The following is a 17,605-nucleotide window of genomic DNA, read 5'->3' on the forward strand; positions in this document are numbered from 1 at the left end:
CGCGCGGACCTTGGCGCGGACAGCCACACTTGCAAGGTTTTAAGGCTTGGGCGGGGCGGGGGGGAGGCAAGCTTGGCACCGCTTGAACCAGGGGTCAAGGCTTGGCTCAGGGGAAGGGCCGAAGCGGTTCCCGGGCGTAGGCGCCACTGCCACACGGATGCTGCCCACACGGATGGCCAGATCCGAATGCAATCCGCCCCCGAAACCTTTGCTGCCCACTTTCCCAATTACCTGCTCACTTCGTCATTTGCAACCGTGAAGTGAATATGACAAATTGCTGAGCTCAAATTGTGACGCTGACGGCTGAGGTTCCGCAGAAGCTAACTGCCCTATTCGCGTATCGCACCCGCAATGCACACCGCGCTGCGACACAATACTTGCGCTGCTGTGTAGCAAATGTCACCAGCGTAACGAGGTGGAGCTTTGGAATTTCGCAGTAGGGCCCTGTCAGCTCACGATGAGCTCGCTCGATGGCCTGACGCGCGCCAAAATGGAAGCGGCGCTCCCGCTGGACGTTGAGACTGTAGAGCGGCGCACTCTCGCTTTTCTGTCTAAGCACGGGTTGCGGGTGCGGCCGATGGAGGATCGCGAACTGGCGGCCGTGCTCGTGGCCGACAGCGCCATCTACGCAACGTCGGCTCCGGCACGCATCGACACCATGCGAGAGGTAGGTCCCCCCCGCTGTCTGTTTATACGCACATGACTGAGCACTGCTTTCAAATGTGATACGAGCCCTGCGCCTGGCGCTCCTAGTCTGCCGCGCCCGCAAGACTCCGCGGCGGACTCCGCGCACGTGCACAAATTGTGACCACCCCTGCCACCCGCAGTGGTGCGCCAAGGTTCCGGACTGGGGCTTCGTGATTGAGGCTTCGGGGGAGCCGCAGACTGCACCGAGCCAGGAGGCAGCTGCAGGAGGCAGCTGTGGAGGCGCCGCCGCCAGCAGCGGCAATGGCGTGAGCAGCGGCACCACCAGCAGCCGCCCGGGGGCGCCAGCAGCCCCCGGCGGCGGCGACACGGGGGGCGGCGGGTGGGCGCCCTTGGGCGTGTGCATCATGATCCCACTCAGCGCCGCCGGCTGGCAGGCGCTGACGTCAGGGGAGCTGCAGGAGAGCGACATGCGCGACGGCGGCAACGTCAGCAGCGACCACTGCTACTGCTCCGGCGGCGCCGCCGCCTCCTGCAGCAGCCGCTGTAGCAGCAGCGCCGCCGCCGCCGCCGCCGTCGCCGGCGCCCTGCTGTGCCATGATATCAGGGGTAACCAAGTCGGTGTCGGTCCATGCGGTTGCGCCGGCGCACACCCTGTGTCGGGTGGTGCGGCACCAGCACCGGGCAGCAGCACCGGCACCAGGCAGCTCCAACACCAGGTGCCCCACCAGCCCCACCGCCCCGGGTTACTGCACGACCCCGACGCGCCCGGCCACGGCGGCGGCTGCATGGGGCTGCACATCTACCACATGGAGCGGGCGCCCGCCTACCCGCCCAACCTGCCCACCTTTGGACTGGTGGCGCTGTACGGCATTGCACTGGTGCGTGCCGTGCTGTGCCGTACGCCGTATGCCGTATGCCGTGCCGTGCCGTGCCGTGCCGTGCCGTGATGTGGTCCTGGCGTGGGACGGGGAAGGGGAGGTGGAGCATGTGTCTTGGAAGGTCTGGAAGCGCACAGCGTAACACGCACAACAGTGTCTGCGATGCGGTGCAAGGCTCGCGGTGTCTGTGTATGTGTGACGCCTGCTGAAAGCCCTGTCCAACCACCCGCCCGACCAAGCCTCTTCACCCTCGCGCTGCGTGCCAGGGACTGTGCGCATCACAGCGCGTGCGGCGGCGCGCTGGACAGGCTGGTCCGCTGCAACTGATCGGCATGTCGGGCCTGGCGGTCAGCCCAACCGGGATCTCACTCACCAGTGTCCTGTACGGCAGTCGCGAACAGGGGTACATCTCAAACGAGTTCGTACTGCGGGTGCCGCCGGCACGGCAATCTGCACCGCAGCAGGCGCCGCACCACCCACCGCACCACCAGCAACAGCAAGAGCCACAGCGGCCGCAGGCGGCGGTGCAGCAGCAGGGCAGCGGTGGCAAGTGCAGCGAGCAAGGTGGTGGCAGCGGCAGTGGCAGTGGCTTCGGCGGTGGCGCGGGCAAGGATGGCGGGCGCAGCTCTTCCTGGAGCTTATCCGGCGATGGCGGGGGGAGTGGCGACGGCAGCAGTGGGGAAGGCGGCGGCAGCGATGCCTTGTCGTGTGTGCTCAGCGGAACGGCCAGCTTGGTTGGCAAGCGCAAGCTCGAGGTGCGAGTACTGGGCGGAAGAAAGGCGGCGAGGCTAGAAACGAAGGCGCGGCGTGCGTAGCCCCAACACGCCGCATCCATCAAACTTCGACAGTCCCAGCAACGCTGATGACCCGCTTTTCCGCTTTGCCACGTGCCACCTGCTGCAGGTGCATGCGCTCCGCACGCAGGAGGAGCTGGATGCGTTGCTGCAGGCAGGATACGAGTTCGTGGCGCGATGCAGGTGCGTGCCGTGATGGGGTAATGGGGGCGGTGTGCATGGGAGCGTGCAGGACTGGGTTGGGAGTAGTGGGCGTGCAAAAGGCGAGTGCCATGGGGCGGCCGTTGGGAATATTGGGAGATTGCGGGGCGCTTGTCCTTTGCAGGGGAGACGGCGACACTGGCTACTCTTCAGGGGAGATGTTGGAAGTTTACGGCTGTATCCTAGCCGGAGTAGGGGCGGCTAACAGTTAGACTGCTTTGCACATTACACGTTACCTCACTACTAACTGTATCGGGTAGCTCACTGAGCTTATACCCTCCGCATGGGTCCCGGGTCAAGTCCTTGCATGGTGTATCGCACACGCACTCTCGGACTCCCCTACGTTCTCCCTTAGTTCTGACCGATATCTCAACAGGAGATTGCAACACCATGACGGGGCAGGATGTGTCAGCACCCCGTGTAGGGTGAACCCGTCATGCCTGTAGTAATCTCATTTTTGCATCACTACACATGTCCCACCCAGACAGTGCGCATTGGTTTCCATGCACTTCCTCAATACATCTGCCACGCACCCCCACGCAACCCTCGCAGGATGACGCTGCAGTACACACACGAGCCAAGCCTAGTGTGGACCATCGTACCGCGCGCACTGGACGGCCCAGCTGCGGCAGCAGCAGCAGCTGTAGCACCGGCAGCAGGAGTGGCGTCGCCCCCGGGGCTCGCGGCTGTAGCACGACGGCCTGAGAGCGGCCCCCTGCTAGCAAGGCTGTAACCGGGGGACAAGAGTTATAGCGTCTCGGGCGGTTAGGCATGTTGGGTGCGTGGGTGTGATCGGGAGTGAGTGCAAGGGAACAGGACTGGGCTATGGGCAAGCCCCAGTATCACAGTGTGCGGCGCAATTCCATTACCGGTACCTGATTGGCAACATTTCAGGGCGGGAGCATGGGGCGGGGAGTGAGACCTGTGGGGTGTACTGGTGTGGAACGTGGGTCTGCTTTATGCGTGTGTGCGACCTTCCGTGGGCGGCAACCTCTGTGTAACATGCTTGTGGGCCTATAGGGCTGACCATGTAAACGATGTTCGCATCGGAAGGTTTGACGGTCCAGGCGCCGAGGTACGCTGGCACGTGAACGTTTTTGCCCTTCCATTCTACAACCGTACTGAAGGCTGACTCCTTGTTTGGCACCAAAGCAGGGCGAGGCTTAGGCTGACAGCTGGGACAGCCCGGGACTGGAAGAGGACGGGATGGCAACAGGAGGAGGGCCTTACAAGCGGAGAGAGCCAAAACGCACCCAAGCCCACAGCCCGAAGGCACAAGCCAGCAACAAAACAGAACAACAGAGCCACACAAAGCAGGCAACGAGCCTGCGCCCAAAACACAGTCAAACGCAAGAAGGCGAACGGAGCGACACGCCCCACCCGAGCAACAAAACCCGAACAGAAAACAAACGCGCAACCTAACAGAGAGCCCGCAGCACCAGCGCACCACACGTACACCAACGACAGCAGCCAAAGCACGGTCCTACGGTCCTCCGCCTCTAACCCCACATAGTACCGCCAGGCACTGCTTGTTTCCCGCGATACACACACGGCCGCCGCCTTCGCAAAGCGTAGTGCCAGCGACCCTTCACCGCATAGGCCCATGGCCCCCTTCGTGAAGTCTAAACCGAAACCGTGCTCAGGTTCCCGCAGACCCGGAAACCGCGCGGACAAACAAACCGACGGCCAGCGGTAAGCGAGGTCTGCGCGTTTTCCATGCACCGAAGGACCAGCTGCATCGGGCTTTTTTTTTGTATACTGCACTGCGAACTACATGGCTGTCGGGGGTTGGAACGCTAGGGGTGATCCCGCGCGCGTGCAGGGATGCGCTGCCATTTCCGCTTAACCCTCCGACACCAGGCTCGCTCCCAATGCCAGGCTCGCACTTTGCACGTTCCTTGGTTGCGAGTTGTTTAGATGTCGATTTGGCAACATTGCACAAACCAAAGCAGGTGTGAAGACGGCAGATGCTGCTGGCGCACTCGGGCTGCCGCTCCCCCCTTCTCCATCTGTCTCCATCATTGGCTGCATCACGCGCCCGCGGCATCACGCCGCGCAACCATGCCTTACTTGCACGTGGTGCAACCCCACAACCCATCCGCTGCACCCAAGCCTGCTGCCTTTCACACCAGCACACCGCACGACCAAACAGAAGTACAGCGGCAGGTGCTACACCCCAAACTTGCGTCGCGCGCCCAGCACTAGCTCCTACCCTTTCCTACCCATGCGGGCACACGTTCACGCGCGCCCTCAGATAACAAACAGGTTGCCTTTCGTCTCGTCCGTCTCCTCTATGCTCCCCTCGCCGTCCACGTCCACGCTGCACTGCTTGCCACGCAGCACCGCAAAGATCAGCTCTCCCTCGTAGGCCTCCGCCTCCGTGGGCGCAAACGTGATGCTGATGCGCTGGCTGCGAGGCATGCCCAGCCCGCGGCCCGACAGCACACCGCTGGCGGGCTTGACAACGTACGGCCCAATCCGTGCCTCTGCGATGATGCCTGTAACGCCCGGCAGCGTCCCCGGGCCGCCGGCGCCGGGCAGCTTGGGCGGCGGCGGCACGCCGCCGGCCGGCGCGGCGGCGCCTGCGGCGCCGCCGTCCACGGTGGCGGGTCGGCTGGCGCCGCTGACGGCGCTGGCGGCGCGGCTGTCTGGCGCGGAGGCCTCGCCGGCGAGGTTGCCGCCCGAGGCACTGCGCGGGGTGGGCTGCGCGGAGGCGGACCCTCCGCCACCCGCTGCCGCGGCCGCCGCTGCGGCCTCCTCCTTGGCTTCCTTGGCCGCCGCCGCGCTGGCGGCGGCGCCGGCGCCGGGCAGCGTGGGGAAGCGCGGCTTGTGCCCCTCCACCGTGACCGCCCAGGCGGCGTCCACGTTGGTTGGGTTGGACAACATGACGAACATCTCCTTGGGGCTCTGCAGGTGCACCTTTTTGAAGTCCAGCTTCCTCGGCTTCACCTCCAGCCGTGGGTGCAGCATCTCCGCCACCAGCGGCAGGCTCTGGCTGTCGCCGTTGGCAAAGGTGATGCACAGCGCGCCCGTGTTCTTGTAGTCGTTGACTGTCTCGATCACGCGCTGCTTGGCCTGCATGGCCGCGAAGCGCACCGGCAAGGCCTCCATGTCGCCCTTGCCGGGCGAGAAGCGCAACGTCACGTCCACCGACTCGCCGGGCGGCAGGAACGTCAGACCGCCGTCTGTGGAGAGGAGGTGGTCGGGTTGCAAAGATTGGTACAGAGAAGTGTAGCGAAGTAGACAGCAGGCATTGGGGTTGGTGAGGAGCGTGGGGGCGTGGGTTAGTGGGTATGCTTCGGGCGTGTTGGGGGCTTTGTGGCGTAGGGCAGGGAAGCTAGGCGGATGGAACGGAAGTTGTGCCCATGTGCAAGGAGCAGGCAGGCCAACCACAGGCCAACCACAGGGCAAGGAGAGGCCGCAGCAAGGGCTGGGGAAGCCGGCGAACACGCACCTGCAGCGCTGGTGCCCAGCCGGCCGCTTGCCGCCGCGGGGCCCAGCAGAGTGCTGGTGCCGCGGTAGGCGACTGGGTCCTGCGGCACCGAGGGACTGGCTGCCACCATGTCCCAGGGCCCCTCCACATCCAGGCTGAATACCTGTGGGCGCCAGAAGAGAGGCGTCGCAAGCAGCTCAAGAGTCAACGCGAGCTGCGGGTCTGCTAGCGCAACAGGACAAGCCCAGCCATTCAAAGCTGAGCTTTCCTTGCGCGCCTCCTCCATTCACGGCCCAGGGCCCAATGCCATTCCAATGATGCACGGCTCCTTCCACCGCGCACACGCCCTCTCCCACGCCCTCTCACACGCACCTGAGGGCAGTGCGCCGTGTTGGACAACGTGACGCTGCGCACGAACGCGGCGTGGCTGCCCGGCTGCTGGATGGAGGTGACCACCCAGGACAGATCCGTCTGGCCGTCGGGCTCCAGTCGACACGCCTGCGCCTGCGCCCCTAGGTCCACACGCAGCGGCTGTAGCGGCGTGGGCGGCGCGCCAGCGTAGGGGTGGAAGGTGCCTGACAGCAGCGCGCCCACGCGATCCGCGTTCTCGCCCGCCGTCCAGACCCGGAGTTCCAGCGGGGACTCGGGCGAGAAGACGCGCTGCGTGCCGTGCAGGTAGCCGCCGTGGCGCCGCGACTCCGAGGCGCAGAAGGTGACGGTGAACTTGGCCGTGGTGTTGCCCTTGATCACCTGCGTGTGTGTGGGCGCGCGATGCGATGTGAGGCGTTTTGTAGGTGTTGAGGTCAAGTGTAAGAAGGAGGACCTAGCGGCGGGCAGGTAGGAGCGGAAAGAGCACATCCCTTTCCTAAACACTAGGTCGCCTCCTCGCTCCGAAGTCGCCGCAGCTTCCAACAAAACGCACACGCACATACACACACACACACACACACACACACACACACACACGCTCACACACACGTGCTTTCCCTCCTTCAGCTCGCCACCACACACGCCCAGACGCCCGCACGCCCGCACCTGCTCCTCCGGCTCCACGCGGAACGGCACGTCGTCCGTGGGGTCGGCGTGCCGCTCCGTGGCCAACCGCACGCAGCCGGCCCGCTCGTCCGGCTGCAGCTTCACATCAAACAGCTTCATGCCGGCGCGCGTGTCGCGCAGCGTGCCGGGCGCGCCGCCCCACAGGCTGTCGTGCTGGCCGGTGCCGCCGGCGCCCACGTCCGTGGTGGGCGGCAGGCGCTCCAGGTCGACGTAGTCGTGGTAGCGCCGCGCCTCCCAGGCCAGGTGCATGTCTGCGTTGGAGGGAAAGACACAGGGAGGGGAGAGCAGGAAAGAACTCAGTCGGAGACGGTGCGCAACTGCGCACCCGGGGGCGGGGGCGGGGGGAGTATTGGCCCAGGCGTGGCGACAAAACCGTGAAGACGCGGCCCGCAGCGATTGCTGCCGCCCACGCCCGACTATGCAGCCCACGCTCCATGCGCCTACAACCCCCTCGCCTGCATCCCTCTCCTCTCGCCCCGCCCTCGCACCCACCCAGCGATCCGGTGTTGAAGACGTAGAAGGTGCGGGTCTGCTCCACGCCCTGCGGCACCTGCCCCCACTCCAGATCCGTGCGCCAGGAGCGCGCGCGCAGCCCCCGCACCAGCACGCGCTCGCGCTGCACCACCAGCGGCGTGCCCGACACGCCCACCAGCACCGGGATGTCGCGCGCTGGCAGATCGCCCACCTGTTGGGGTGAAGACCGGGGCGAGGGTAGGGTGGGACGGAGCGGAGAGGGTTGGTGGGAGAGGAGAGGACAGGAGAGGGTAGGGGATGGAGGCCGTGTGCGTGCTTGGGACACGGCAGGGCTGTTGGCCGGCGTCTCATATGCGATCCAGAAGTCACTGCACACTCCCACCTCAGCCGGCCCATGTCCTAAGCCCTTCTAGTCGCCCACCCTGGTCGCCACCACCAACGCCAGCGCAGCCGCCAGCCCCGCCCCGCCCCGCCCCGGCCCCCCTGCGCTCGCCCCGCCCCGCCCCGCCCCGCCACCTCGCCCCAACCCCCCAGCCATGCCCCACCCCCAGCCCCTTTACCTTGACGTGCATCATGTCCATGTAGGCTCCGCACATGTCGTTGAAGCAGCTGACCGTGAGCACCAGCCGGCTCCACGGCTCCAACGTGGACTCGGGCGGCGTCACGCTCACAGCCAGGCCCTTGTTGCCCAGAGCCTGCACGTGGGCAGATTGACAAATGTTAAGGGCAAAGAATATGTGTGCGTGTGCGTGTGCCTGTGTGTGTGTGTGTGTGTGTGCAGGAAATAACAAAGCGCGAAGACAATGTATGCGATGCAGCAACCCGACGGCGTGTGTGTGTGCGTGTGTGTGTGTGTGTGTTGGGGGGGGGGCGGGCAGGGGGGCGCACGTGCGCTCCGCTTGTGAAATGAGGGCGTAAAACTTTACACAATACCATTCACATCCAAAAACACCCCCCCGCCGCTACCACTGGCCCCATTGCCGCCTCTCAGCCCCCGCCCCACGGCCCCACCCCCCCACGCTGCCCGTCCCTGCCCCTCCCCCTGCCCCTCCCCGCCGCCCCCCGGCCCCACCTCGTCCGCCTCCTCCTGCAGCCGCCGCGTGGCCATCATCTCGTTGCCCTTGTCCGCACGGAACGGCGCGCGGTGCTCCGCGTCCGTGCCCGCCAACTTGATGGGCGTGTACTTTGAGTACCTCGACAGCTTGGGACCCTGCGGGTGGTGCGCGTCCTCGTCCTTGGTCTGGCGGCGCGAAGCGCCGCCCTTGCCGGCGCCGCCTTCGGCGCCGCCGGCCTTGTCGGCGCCGCCGCCTGGCGGCGCGGCGCCGGACTCGGTGCCGCGCACGAAGCGCGAGGCGTCGGCGACGCCGAAGCGCTCGAGCCAGGTGCGGATGGAGGTGTGCATGGCGGTGCGGTTTGTGACCACCAAGTACATCTGCCGCGTCTCGCCCAGCGGCACGTTGTGGCCGAAGTCCGCCACCAGGTGCCGCTGCGGCGTGGGCGGCGGCCACGCCGCCACCCCGCCGCCGGCGGCGGCGCCGCTGCGCGGGCGCGCCTGCGCGCCCGGGCGGGCGCTGGCGCGCCGGCTGGCCGCCTTGCTCCCAGCCGCACTGGTGGAGGCGTGGCGGTGGGAGGCCACGCGCGAGAGGACGTCTGGGGGCAGGTGCGTCAGGCCGCTGAACGCCTCCACGTCCACCTCCGCCTTGCCGTGCCGCCCCACGCGCATGAAGTTCACCTTGTCCAGCGCCGCCGCAATCTCCTCCGCCCGACTGGGCCCGCCGCCCTCGCCGCCGGCGCCCGCCACCTCGCCGCTCTCGCTGTCGTAGTAGCCGCCGCTGCCCGTGTTGGCGCCGCCTGCCGCCGCCGCCGCGACGGCCATGGCGGCGGCGCCCTTGGGCCCCGTGGATCCAAGCGCCGCCGCCGCCTGGTCATGCGCCATGTAATCGTCGTACTGCTCCTGAGTAAGCAAGTCGTACGTCACGTCCAAGCCGTGGATGGCCGACGAGACCCGGAAGCCCAACGGCTCCGGCGCGCCCTCCAGCTCGCAAACGCCGTACATGACGCACGGCCCCGGGTAGCGTGGCGTGTAGCGGACCTGAATCTCCACGTCCTCCCCCGGCTCCAGCTCCCCATGGTCGGGCTTGATCTTGAGCTCCGCCAGCCCCGCGGTCTGTGAGCCCTCGTCCTCCGCCTCCGCAGTCCAGCGGTACAGGACCGGCAGCTGCGACAGGTTGGTGAGGTAGAGGGTCTGGCGCACCTGCACCCCCACGAACGTAACGCCGAGGTCCATCACCGGCCGGTCCACCACACAGGCGGGCGTGACCACGCACGCGAACGCCTCCAGGCACTCCATGTGCAGCCCGCCGTCGGGCCCGCCGCCGGCGTGCGGCGCGCCGCTCCGCAGCTGGATGATGGAGCGGTGGCGGCCGTCGGTGAGCGCGTGGCAGGTCACACGCACCGTGAGCTCCTGGTTGGGCTCCAGCACGCCGCTGCTGGGCTCGAAGGTGACGTGCGTGGTGTCGGGCGGCGGCAGCGCCTGGGCCAGGCTGCTGTCGGTGTGGCGGCCGGCGGCGAACACGGCTCGCCGCTCCGCGGCGGAGGCCGGCAGCGCGACCAAGGCGCCAGAGGTGGAGGCGGCAGGGGAGCGCTGCGCCTCGGCGAAGCGCGCGTGGTGGCCGGTGACCGAGGCGCCGCGGTAGCCGACCGCCTCCTCCTCCTCCCGCGCGGCCGCCGCCGCCTCGGCCTCCTCCTCCTCTTGCACCAGGGCGTCGATGGCCGCGGCCGCCGCCTGCGGGTCCAGCATGCGGCTGGACTGCAGCAGCTGCGCGCGCAACAGCCGGGACTTCTCCGCCGCCACCAGCGCGGGCGTGAGCTCGCGGATGCTCCAGGGCGTGGGGCAGGTGGCGGACATGTTGCGGATGACCAGCCGCTGCTCGGAGCTGCCGCTGAGCGGCACGTCGCCAAAGTTTATGCGCGGCGTTATGAGGCGCGCGTAGCTGGAGCCCACGGCGGCCCGGACCTCGATGGGCACGGGCGGGCCGTGCTCCACCTCCAGCAGTACGCGGCCGGACAGCGGGCCGGGCGCGGCGTCGGGCGGCGCGCGCACGGTGACGGCGAGCGAGATGGCGCCGAGCGAGGGCATGCGGAACTCGGAGGGGCTCACCGCTATGGCGGGGTTGTCCACTGGGGGGGGGGCGGGGTCGCGCACGGCACGGGAAAGATCGCGTGTTAGCAGCTGGTCATGTCAATTCATGACTCCTGAATCGCTCAGCCAGGCACGCATAAAGCCCTGCCCTATCGCCCAAGCATCCCGCCCAGCCCGTGTGGAAGAAAGCCCAGGGCGCAAGTAAGCTCACCCGTGGCGCGCACCACCACCTGCGCGCGCGTGGGGTTGCGCAGCGTGACGTGCCGCGTGGTGCCCTCCGCCGGCATCAGCTTGCCCGGCAGGCTGACCAGCCGCGGCGCCGCCGACAGCTGCACCGGGCAGCCCAGCCCCTCCAGCCCCACCTCCGCAACTAGCACGTCGCAGGTGGCGGAGGCGGCGATGGCGGCGTGGCTGCGGCCGGTGCCGCTGCCGCTGCCGCGGACCATGGGGCTGGCGCCGCTGGGCACGGAGATGGGCTTGCGGTCCACCCGCAGCTGGGCCCAGCGCTCGTACCTGCGTGCGTGTGAGCGCGGCCGCGGGCTCAAAAGATGCAGGCGCGTCCATGTGTGTGGAATCAACCGCGCTAATGCTACAATATACAGACTCCGGTGCCCTCACACAACCAAGGTTGCGGCGCGTGATTGGCACGACGCGCAAGTGCTGAACATGAAGCCCGTCCCACCGCAGTACCGCAAGTACCACAAGTACCGCAGAGCCTCACCTGGCCTGCCCCGGCGGCGTGAAGGTGACCAGGAACTCCATCACCTCGCCCGGCTGCAGCACCCCACTGCGCGGCACCACCCGGAACAGGTCCTCCACCACCGCGCCCAGCGCCAGCGGGTCCGGCCCGTGCGCCTCATTGCCGCAGTGGACGCCCCACGGCGTGCCGGCGTTCTCCGCCCCCGCCAGCGCCTTCATGGGCCCCGGCGGCTTCGCCCCCGCCACGCCGCCACCCGGCGCCTGCGCCACGCTGCCATTCACGCCTGCGGCGCTGCTGCTCACGCCTCCTGCGCCGCCTCCTGCGCCGCCTCCTGCGCCGCCGCCTACGGCGGGCGGGGCTGCGGCTGCGCCGCCGCCGCCTGTGCCCAGCCGCAGCGGGCTGGTGCCTCGCAGGGACTTGTTGTCCACCAGCAGCACGTGGCCCTCGTCGTCCTGCTCCTCGTCGTACTGCGCCTCGGTCTGCAGCGGCTCGTTGGCGCGGCGCCGGTTCTGAACCTGCGGGAACCTGCGCGCGTGCACACACACACATTTGCGTGAGAGCTAGGGCAAGGAGGGTGTGTATGGCATGTGTGTATGGCATGTGTGTGTGTGTGTGTGTGTGTGTGTGTGTGTGTGTGTGTGCAGGTAGGTGTGTACAGGTAGGCGTGTCCTGGCAGCAGCTAGTACTGCGGCACGCGCTTGTGAAGTGTGTGTGATGGCGGCCCGTTCTCACCCTGACCGTACACATGCAAGCACAATCTCCCACCCATGCCGTGACAGCGCCTTGCCTCCCCACACGCCCTCGCTGCCCCACACGCCCTCGCCTCCCCACACGCCCTCACTGCCCCCGCGCCCTCGCTGCCCCCGCGCCCTCGCTGCCCCCGCGCCCTCGCCTCCCCACACGCCCTCGCTGCCCCGGGCTGCCGCTCACTTGGTGAGGCCCCACTCGAAGGCGAAGGGCAGCTTGGTGGTGTTGCGCACGGACACGGTCTTGCTGAATCCGGCGCCCGGCGCGCACTCGCCGAACCACAGCGGCAGGTCCAGCTCACGCGGCTCCAGCATGCGTCCGTCCACACTGTGCAGCAGCACGTCCACCCCCACCGCGTTGCCCGACAGGCTGAACGTCTTGACCTGCGGGCCGTTTGCAGGCCGTGTGTGTGTGTGTGTGTGTGTGTGTGTGTGTGTGTGTGTGTGTTTGTGTGTGTATGTGCGTGCGTGCGTGCGTGTGTGTGTGTGTGTGTGTGTGTGTATGTGCGTGCGTGCGTGCGTGCGTGTGTGTGTGTGTGTGTGTGTGTGTGTGTTCAAGTTCACAAGGAAAGGTAAGCGCAAAGACTGTATAATTAGACCCGCCGCGTGTGTGTGTCGTGTCGCGTCATGATGTGCGTGAGAGTTGGTCTTGTGGCAAGAAGTGGAAAGATGGATCACAGCGTATCGTATTGTGTTGCGAAGGTGTGGCGGCATGCAGTGGGCGCATAGCAGCTGGCATCCACCCCTGCACAGCCGCCGCCTGCATCCAGTGCCTCTGCCGTTGGTGGCTCACTCCCCCAGCCCCCATCCCAGCCCTCCTCCCTTCCCCCTCCCTCCTCCACACCCCATCCACCCCTCGCAACCCCCCACCCCCCCACACACACGCACGCACCTGGCAGTTGTCGCACACCAGCACCAGGCGCTCCTCGGTGTTGCCCCACTCGGTGGGCTCGTACGACACGTTGAGGCCCAGCTGCTCGCCCGCAGCCATCTCAAAGTAGAGCGGCCAGATCTGTGGCCGGGTGCACACACATACACACACATGCACATGCGGTTTGCATGCGGTTATGCCAACTGCAGCACGAGGACAACTCCGGTTTGTGCGCGCTAGAATGGGTACGGAGTCCCGCCTGCCCTCTACCGCACTTGCCTCGCACCCGCTTCCGCAAGCCCACTGGCGCAACCCCATACCGTACTGTCCCTCCCACCCTTCCGCGAAGCCACAATGCACCACACACCCCACCCCACCACGCGCCACACCACCAAACCCCGCACCTTGAACTGCCCCACCACCGCGCGGTCCGTGGGCGCGTCCATGGCAAAGTCCGGCCAGTGGGCCTCGGGCACGATGCGGAAGCGGCCGGCCCCGCCCATGTTCTTGAACGTCACCTGCTCCGTCTTCACGTTGCCAATCACCACCTGGCCCATGTCGATCTCCTGCGAAAGGAGCAGAGGGAGGGGGGGTATGTGCCCGAGCCCAGCGAAAAGATCCCATCATTCTGCCCACCCAGTCATGAAAATGCAAGGCAACTGTGAGGAGGCGTGCTAATAACTTGAACGGGAATGTCCTCGAGCCTCGTCCACTGCCAGGCCCCCTCATATCTCCCCTCCGTTGAACCTATTCATTGGGCCCGACCCTTTCCCTTTGCCCTTTCCCTATACCCCGCCCATACCTTTGCCCCGCCTCCTCCCCTGCGATTGCTAACCCCTCCTCGCAGCGCGCCGCCCCAGCCCTGGCCCCACGCACCTCGGGCAGCGTCAGCGACGGCGGCGGCCGCCGCGCGCGCAGCGGCACCGTCTGGCGCGAGTGCGTGGCGTCCACGGCGATTGCATCTTCATAGTCGCCCAACGAGTCGGGGCAGAAACGTAGCGTCACCTCCGCCGCCATGCCGGGCGCCAGCACGCCCACCTCCCCGGGAAAACGCGGCAGCGAGGCGTGGAAGTACTGGGAGGCGGGCGGGAAGATGCGCAGGCTGCGGCTGACGGCGGTCACGTTGCGCACGCGCACGACCTGCTCATAGGCGCGACCCACGGCTGCGCGACCAGGATGGGGGAGGGGAATCCATGGAGGTCTATTCAGTCCACAGCCACATTGAGTTGAGGGGCTCACATGGCAGATTGTGCTAATGGCTTGAAAGTTGATAAATTAGAGCCCCCCCAAGCCCATGATCCTCGCGTGTTTGCAAGCGCCAGTGTGTATTATGTAGACACCCACCACCGCATCAGCACAAATGCCTCCAGCATAACTTTCCTAACCAGCCAGCGGTCTCCGCCTATTGCGGATGCCAGCGCAGGTCCCTCCCCCGTCCTCCCCCGCCCCCCAGCCCTCCACCCCACCACCGCACCGTAGTTTGTGAAGGTGACCTCGGCCGGCTCCACCACAAACACCTGGTCCGGCCGCGACGTCATGTCCGCCTTGATGGGCGGCTTCACACCCTCAAGCACCTGGGGGGGGGGGGGCAACACAAGCAGCAGAAGGTAGCCAAGAAGCTGTTAGGGCAGCGTGTGAAACGACGAGGCGAGGCGGAGTACAACTATGGTACACAAGAGGGTGCACGTGCACTGGGCGCAGTGGTGCGCACAGCGCTGTCCTGCCGGCCCCGCTCAGTGGGAATCCTGCGACCAGCGCCCCTAACGCAGTCCTGCGTTCGCAACAGATGGCGTGGCGAGCGCCCGCCGCGCGCGAGGAGCTCACCGTGGTTCGCGGCCCCACCCAGCGGTTCGCGTCCGGCCGCAGCTCCATCAGGGTTTTGACGGCGGGCGGCAGCGGGTGGCGCGGGTTGCGAAGGAAGGTCAGCTTGTGGTGCATGGACTGGATGATCCTGCGGCGAGGGTGGAAGCAAGGCGGAGCGAGACACTCAGTCAACATTTATGCCCCTGCTGGTTATAACCCGAAGTTCGCTCCTGCACAGCGTCCCCCCACCAAGCCGCGCACATTCCCTCCGCGCGTCCCCTCCGCCAACGCATACTCAGGCTGCGCTCTCACTTCTGCTCCAGCTCAAACTGCGCCCGCGGCATTTTGAGCCCCAGCTGCCGCCGCCGCTGCTCCGCCTCCTCCATCTTGGCCGCCACCTCCTCCGGCGTCAGCGTCTGCCACGCCAGGTGCCGTGCACTCAGCGCCTGGATGCGCGCAGTGCGGTCCGGCGACATGGTGCGCATCTTGCGCTCCTGCGGTACAACCAAACCAAATACAACACCCAATTTCACAATGGGAAGAACACCCTGTGTGACGCGGTGCTGGTAACATAAGCTGTATGGCCGCTCACTGCGCCCCATTACGAGCTGTGAGGGGCCTCTGATGTCCTCTGAAGCCTTTCTGCTCCCACGCCACTGCCCCGCAGTACGCCCCTGCCTTCCCCCACCCAGCAGCCCCGCCGCCATGCGCCTGCGCCCCCGCACACGGACCTCCATGGCATGCGTGCTTTTGAGGTAGTTGGGCTTTGCCGACGTGTCCGCGTACTCCGCGATGCGCGGCGGGTTCAGGACCTCTCGCCCTTTGATGGCTTGGTACTCCTGTATGCGTTTGGAGGGGCGCGGGGGTGTTGCGTGTGCATAGTTGAGAGGTGTAGCTGGAAGGTCCCCTAACCCACGAGCCCGAAAGTCCTAGCTTCGCATAAATGCTTGTGGGAGCAGTAGCGCCCGTGCATCGCATTCCCATGCACCTCTGCATTTCATTGTGTGTGTTTGCGCGCTGCTGCGCGGCACCCCTCAATCCGCCTTCCAGAGCGGACCGCGCGCCGGGTGAGGTGTCCATTCCCGCACCTAGCCGCGCCGCATGCCCCACAGACCCGGAAGACCCCCGTCTACTGCTGCTGCCGGCACGTTGCCCCATTGCACGGGCGCGTCAGCAATCACACAGTCCTGGCATCCACCGTGCCAGCCGCCGCCGCCATTGCTATTGCCGTGGGCAGCAATCCTCCAAGTAGCCCGCCATGCGCCCTGCGCCTGCGGCGGATGCCCTTGACCTGCCCGCCCTCACCCCACACCGCCGGACCGAGCCGACATGCAGCCTGGCTCGCAGCAGTCCGCCTCATCGACCTGGTCGCACCTGTACAATCGCTTTGGGGTTGACTAGCCGCGCCCCAGCCATTGCCCCGTGGTCCAAGTGCAGGTGGGATGGCTTCAGAGGCAGTCCCACGTTCCGCCACGCCGGCGTGAAGTCTGCGGCGTGCACGCAGCAGGCGTGTCAGTATCATGCATAAGTGAACTGCTGCACGCATGGTGTACAGGTACCAGGAAAACCCACACAGTCCCTGTGCCAAGCAGCCATGCACCAGGCAACGCGCCGCGCCATCCTCTCGCGGAGGCAGGAGCCAACCTACCTTCATCCGCCTTCGCCAGCGCCCGGGCTTCTGCCTCCTTTGCGTCCTCGGCTGCTGAGCGGAGGTACTGCTCCATCTCGTCTGCTGAAGCCCGCATCCTCTCGAACTGTGCACACGCGTGTCGCCGCGGGACGAACAAGGGGTGGGTTTCCAGCCCGCCTGTCCGCCAAAGGGCTAGTCCTACCCGTTTACCCTGACATTATTGTATCGATTGCCCTCAGTCCGTGGCAAACGCCAATACCCCAACGTGTGCTGTCAGCGACGAATTCAATTCTCCAGGTCGCACCTTGCTGGTGATTCCAGCAATGCGAGTACTATATTGGTCTGGCTCATCATCATGTTGCGTAACAGGCTCCGGCGCAGGTGCCTCCGGAGGAGGCTCATCCTCGCCCTTCTTTGGGGCCTGGTACAGGCCGGGAAAAGTTGATTGAAAGGTAGATAGGATATGTGCAGAGCTCATTCTTCAAAATACATCGGTCGTGCCTTGACGTCGCGAAAGCTCTAAGGGATGCAGCCTATTTGAAAGGGCGCAGCTGCTATCTTCGCTCGCGTCATTGTGCTCTAAATACTCAGTGCAGTTACCTAAAGAGAACTACTGGTAATGCGACGTGCAGCGGAGATTTCTGACGAGGTGGCACAGGGTTAGTGCCATGGCTGGGACTTCGGTCCCTACGGTTTCCCGGGTGGTTCCCTCCGTGTCCACCTGCCGAATGTTCTGACTCCCAGTGATTCAGTAAATGGAGTTGCGGGCTCAGGGCCTCAGGGGCCCCATTCGGGCCGATGCGAGCAGTTGGAATGTGGAAGATCGTGCAGGGGTGTTCTGGTCGCTGTGCTGTCGCCCGTGATGGAACATGGCAAGGGGCAGGAAAGCGTAGTCCCGATGTGTGTGGCTCCCACCCGTGCCCGCTGTGCTGTCGCCCCGTCCAAGAACGCTGAGCCTGCCCGCTGCGCTAGTACCCTTGCCACCCCCGGGCTTGCCTCCGTGGCCGCGCTCAACGTTCGCATTTTTCCAATTCTCCGCGCTTCGATGTATAATTAGGCCATACCGCAAGCCGAAATGGGGGGGGGGGGCGGGAGAGAACAATGAGGGAGGGAGGGGCGGGCAAGGCACGGAACGGTTCCCGGCGGAGGCATCCACAGAACGATGCGCCGGGCATGAAGCATTCCGGCAACCATACTTTGTAAGGTTTAGGCCTGCGCAGCGTTGTCAC

At 66.2% G+C, this 17,605-nt stretch overlaps 2 protein-coding genes across 2 annotated transcripts; one reads left to right on the plus strand and one right to left on the minus strand.

Moving 5' to 3' along the window:
- Positions 1-241: 241 nt before the first annotated feature.
- CHLRE_06g296800v5 (uncharacterized protein) lies at positions 242-3,567 on the plus strand. Its single transcript, XM_043063515.1, has 5 exons — positions 242-667; positions 828-1,526; positions 1,793-2,281; positions 2,430-2,503; positions 3,074-3,567. The coding sequence occupies exons 1-5, from the start codon at positions 578-580 to the stop codon at positions 3,252-3,254; spliced, it is 1,533 nt and encodes a 510-aa protein (XP_042924221.1). The 5' UTR covers positions 242-577; the 3' UTR covers positions 3,255-3,567.
- A 168-nt stretch (positions 3,568-3,735) lies between these two features.
- CHLRE_06g296850v5 (uncharacterized protein) lies at positions 3,736-16,961 on the minus strand. Its single transcript, XM_043063516.1, has 20 exons — positions 16,681-16,961; positions 16,395-16,500; positions 16,121-16,233; positions 15,478-15,585; positions 15,059-15,240; positions 14,768-14,894; positions 14,418-14,517; positions 13,820-14,106; positions 13,348-13,509; positions 12,965-13,084; positions 12,257-12,456; positions 11,348-11,851; positions 10,838-11,139; positions 8,557-10,664; positions 8,045-8,179; positions 7,503-7,695; positions 6,990-7,261; positions 6,327-6,704; positions 5,976-6,117; positions 3,736-5,706 (listed from the first exon to the last, which is right to left on the minus strand). Exons 1-20 carry the CDS (start codon positions 16,852-16,854, stop codon positions 4,772-4,774), a joined length of 6,648 nt encoding a protein of 2,215 aa, XP_042924222.1. The 5' UTR covers positions 16,855-16,961; the 3' UTR covers positions 3,736-4,771.
- Positions 16,962-17,605: the final 644 nt, after the last annotated feature.

This window comes from Chlamydomonas reinhardtii, chromosome 6 (genome assembly GCF_000002595.2).
Source record: "Chlamydomonas reinhardtii strain CC-503 cw92 mt+ chromosome 6, whole genome shotgun sequence".
NCBI lineage: Eukaryota > Viridiplantae > Chlorophyta > Chlorophyceae > Chlamydomonadales > Chlamydomonadaceae > Chlamydomonas > Chlamydomonas reinhardtii.

Bases quoted from the DNA above. Each gene is read 5' to 3' on its own strand.
- CHLRE_06g296800v5 (XM_043063515.1), top strand. From the start codon at position 578: ATGGAGGATCGCGAACTGGCGGCCGTGCTCGTGGCCGACAGCGCCATC. The intron at 668-827 runs GTAGGTCCCCCC...TGCCACCCGCAG, and splicing joins GCATCGACACCATGCGAGAG to TGGTGCGCCAAGGTTCCGGA. The intron at 2,282-2,429 runs GTGCGAGTACTG...CACCTGCTGCAG, and splicing joins TTGGCAAGCGCAAGCTCGAG to GTGCATGCGCTCCGCACGCA.
- CHLRE_06g296850v5 (XM_043063516.1), bottom strand. From the start codon at position 16,854: ATGAGCTCTGCACATATCCTATCTACCTTTCAATCAACTTTTCCCGGC. The intron at 14,518-14,767 runs GTGAGCTCCTCG...CCCCCCCCCCAG, and splicing joins GGGTGGGGCCGCGAACCACG to GTGCTTGAGGGTGTGAAGCC. The intron at 6,705-6,989 runs GTGCGGGCGTGC...ACACACACGCAG, and splicing joins GCGTGGAGCCGGAGGAGCAG to GTGATCAAGGGCAACACCAC.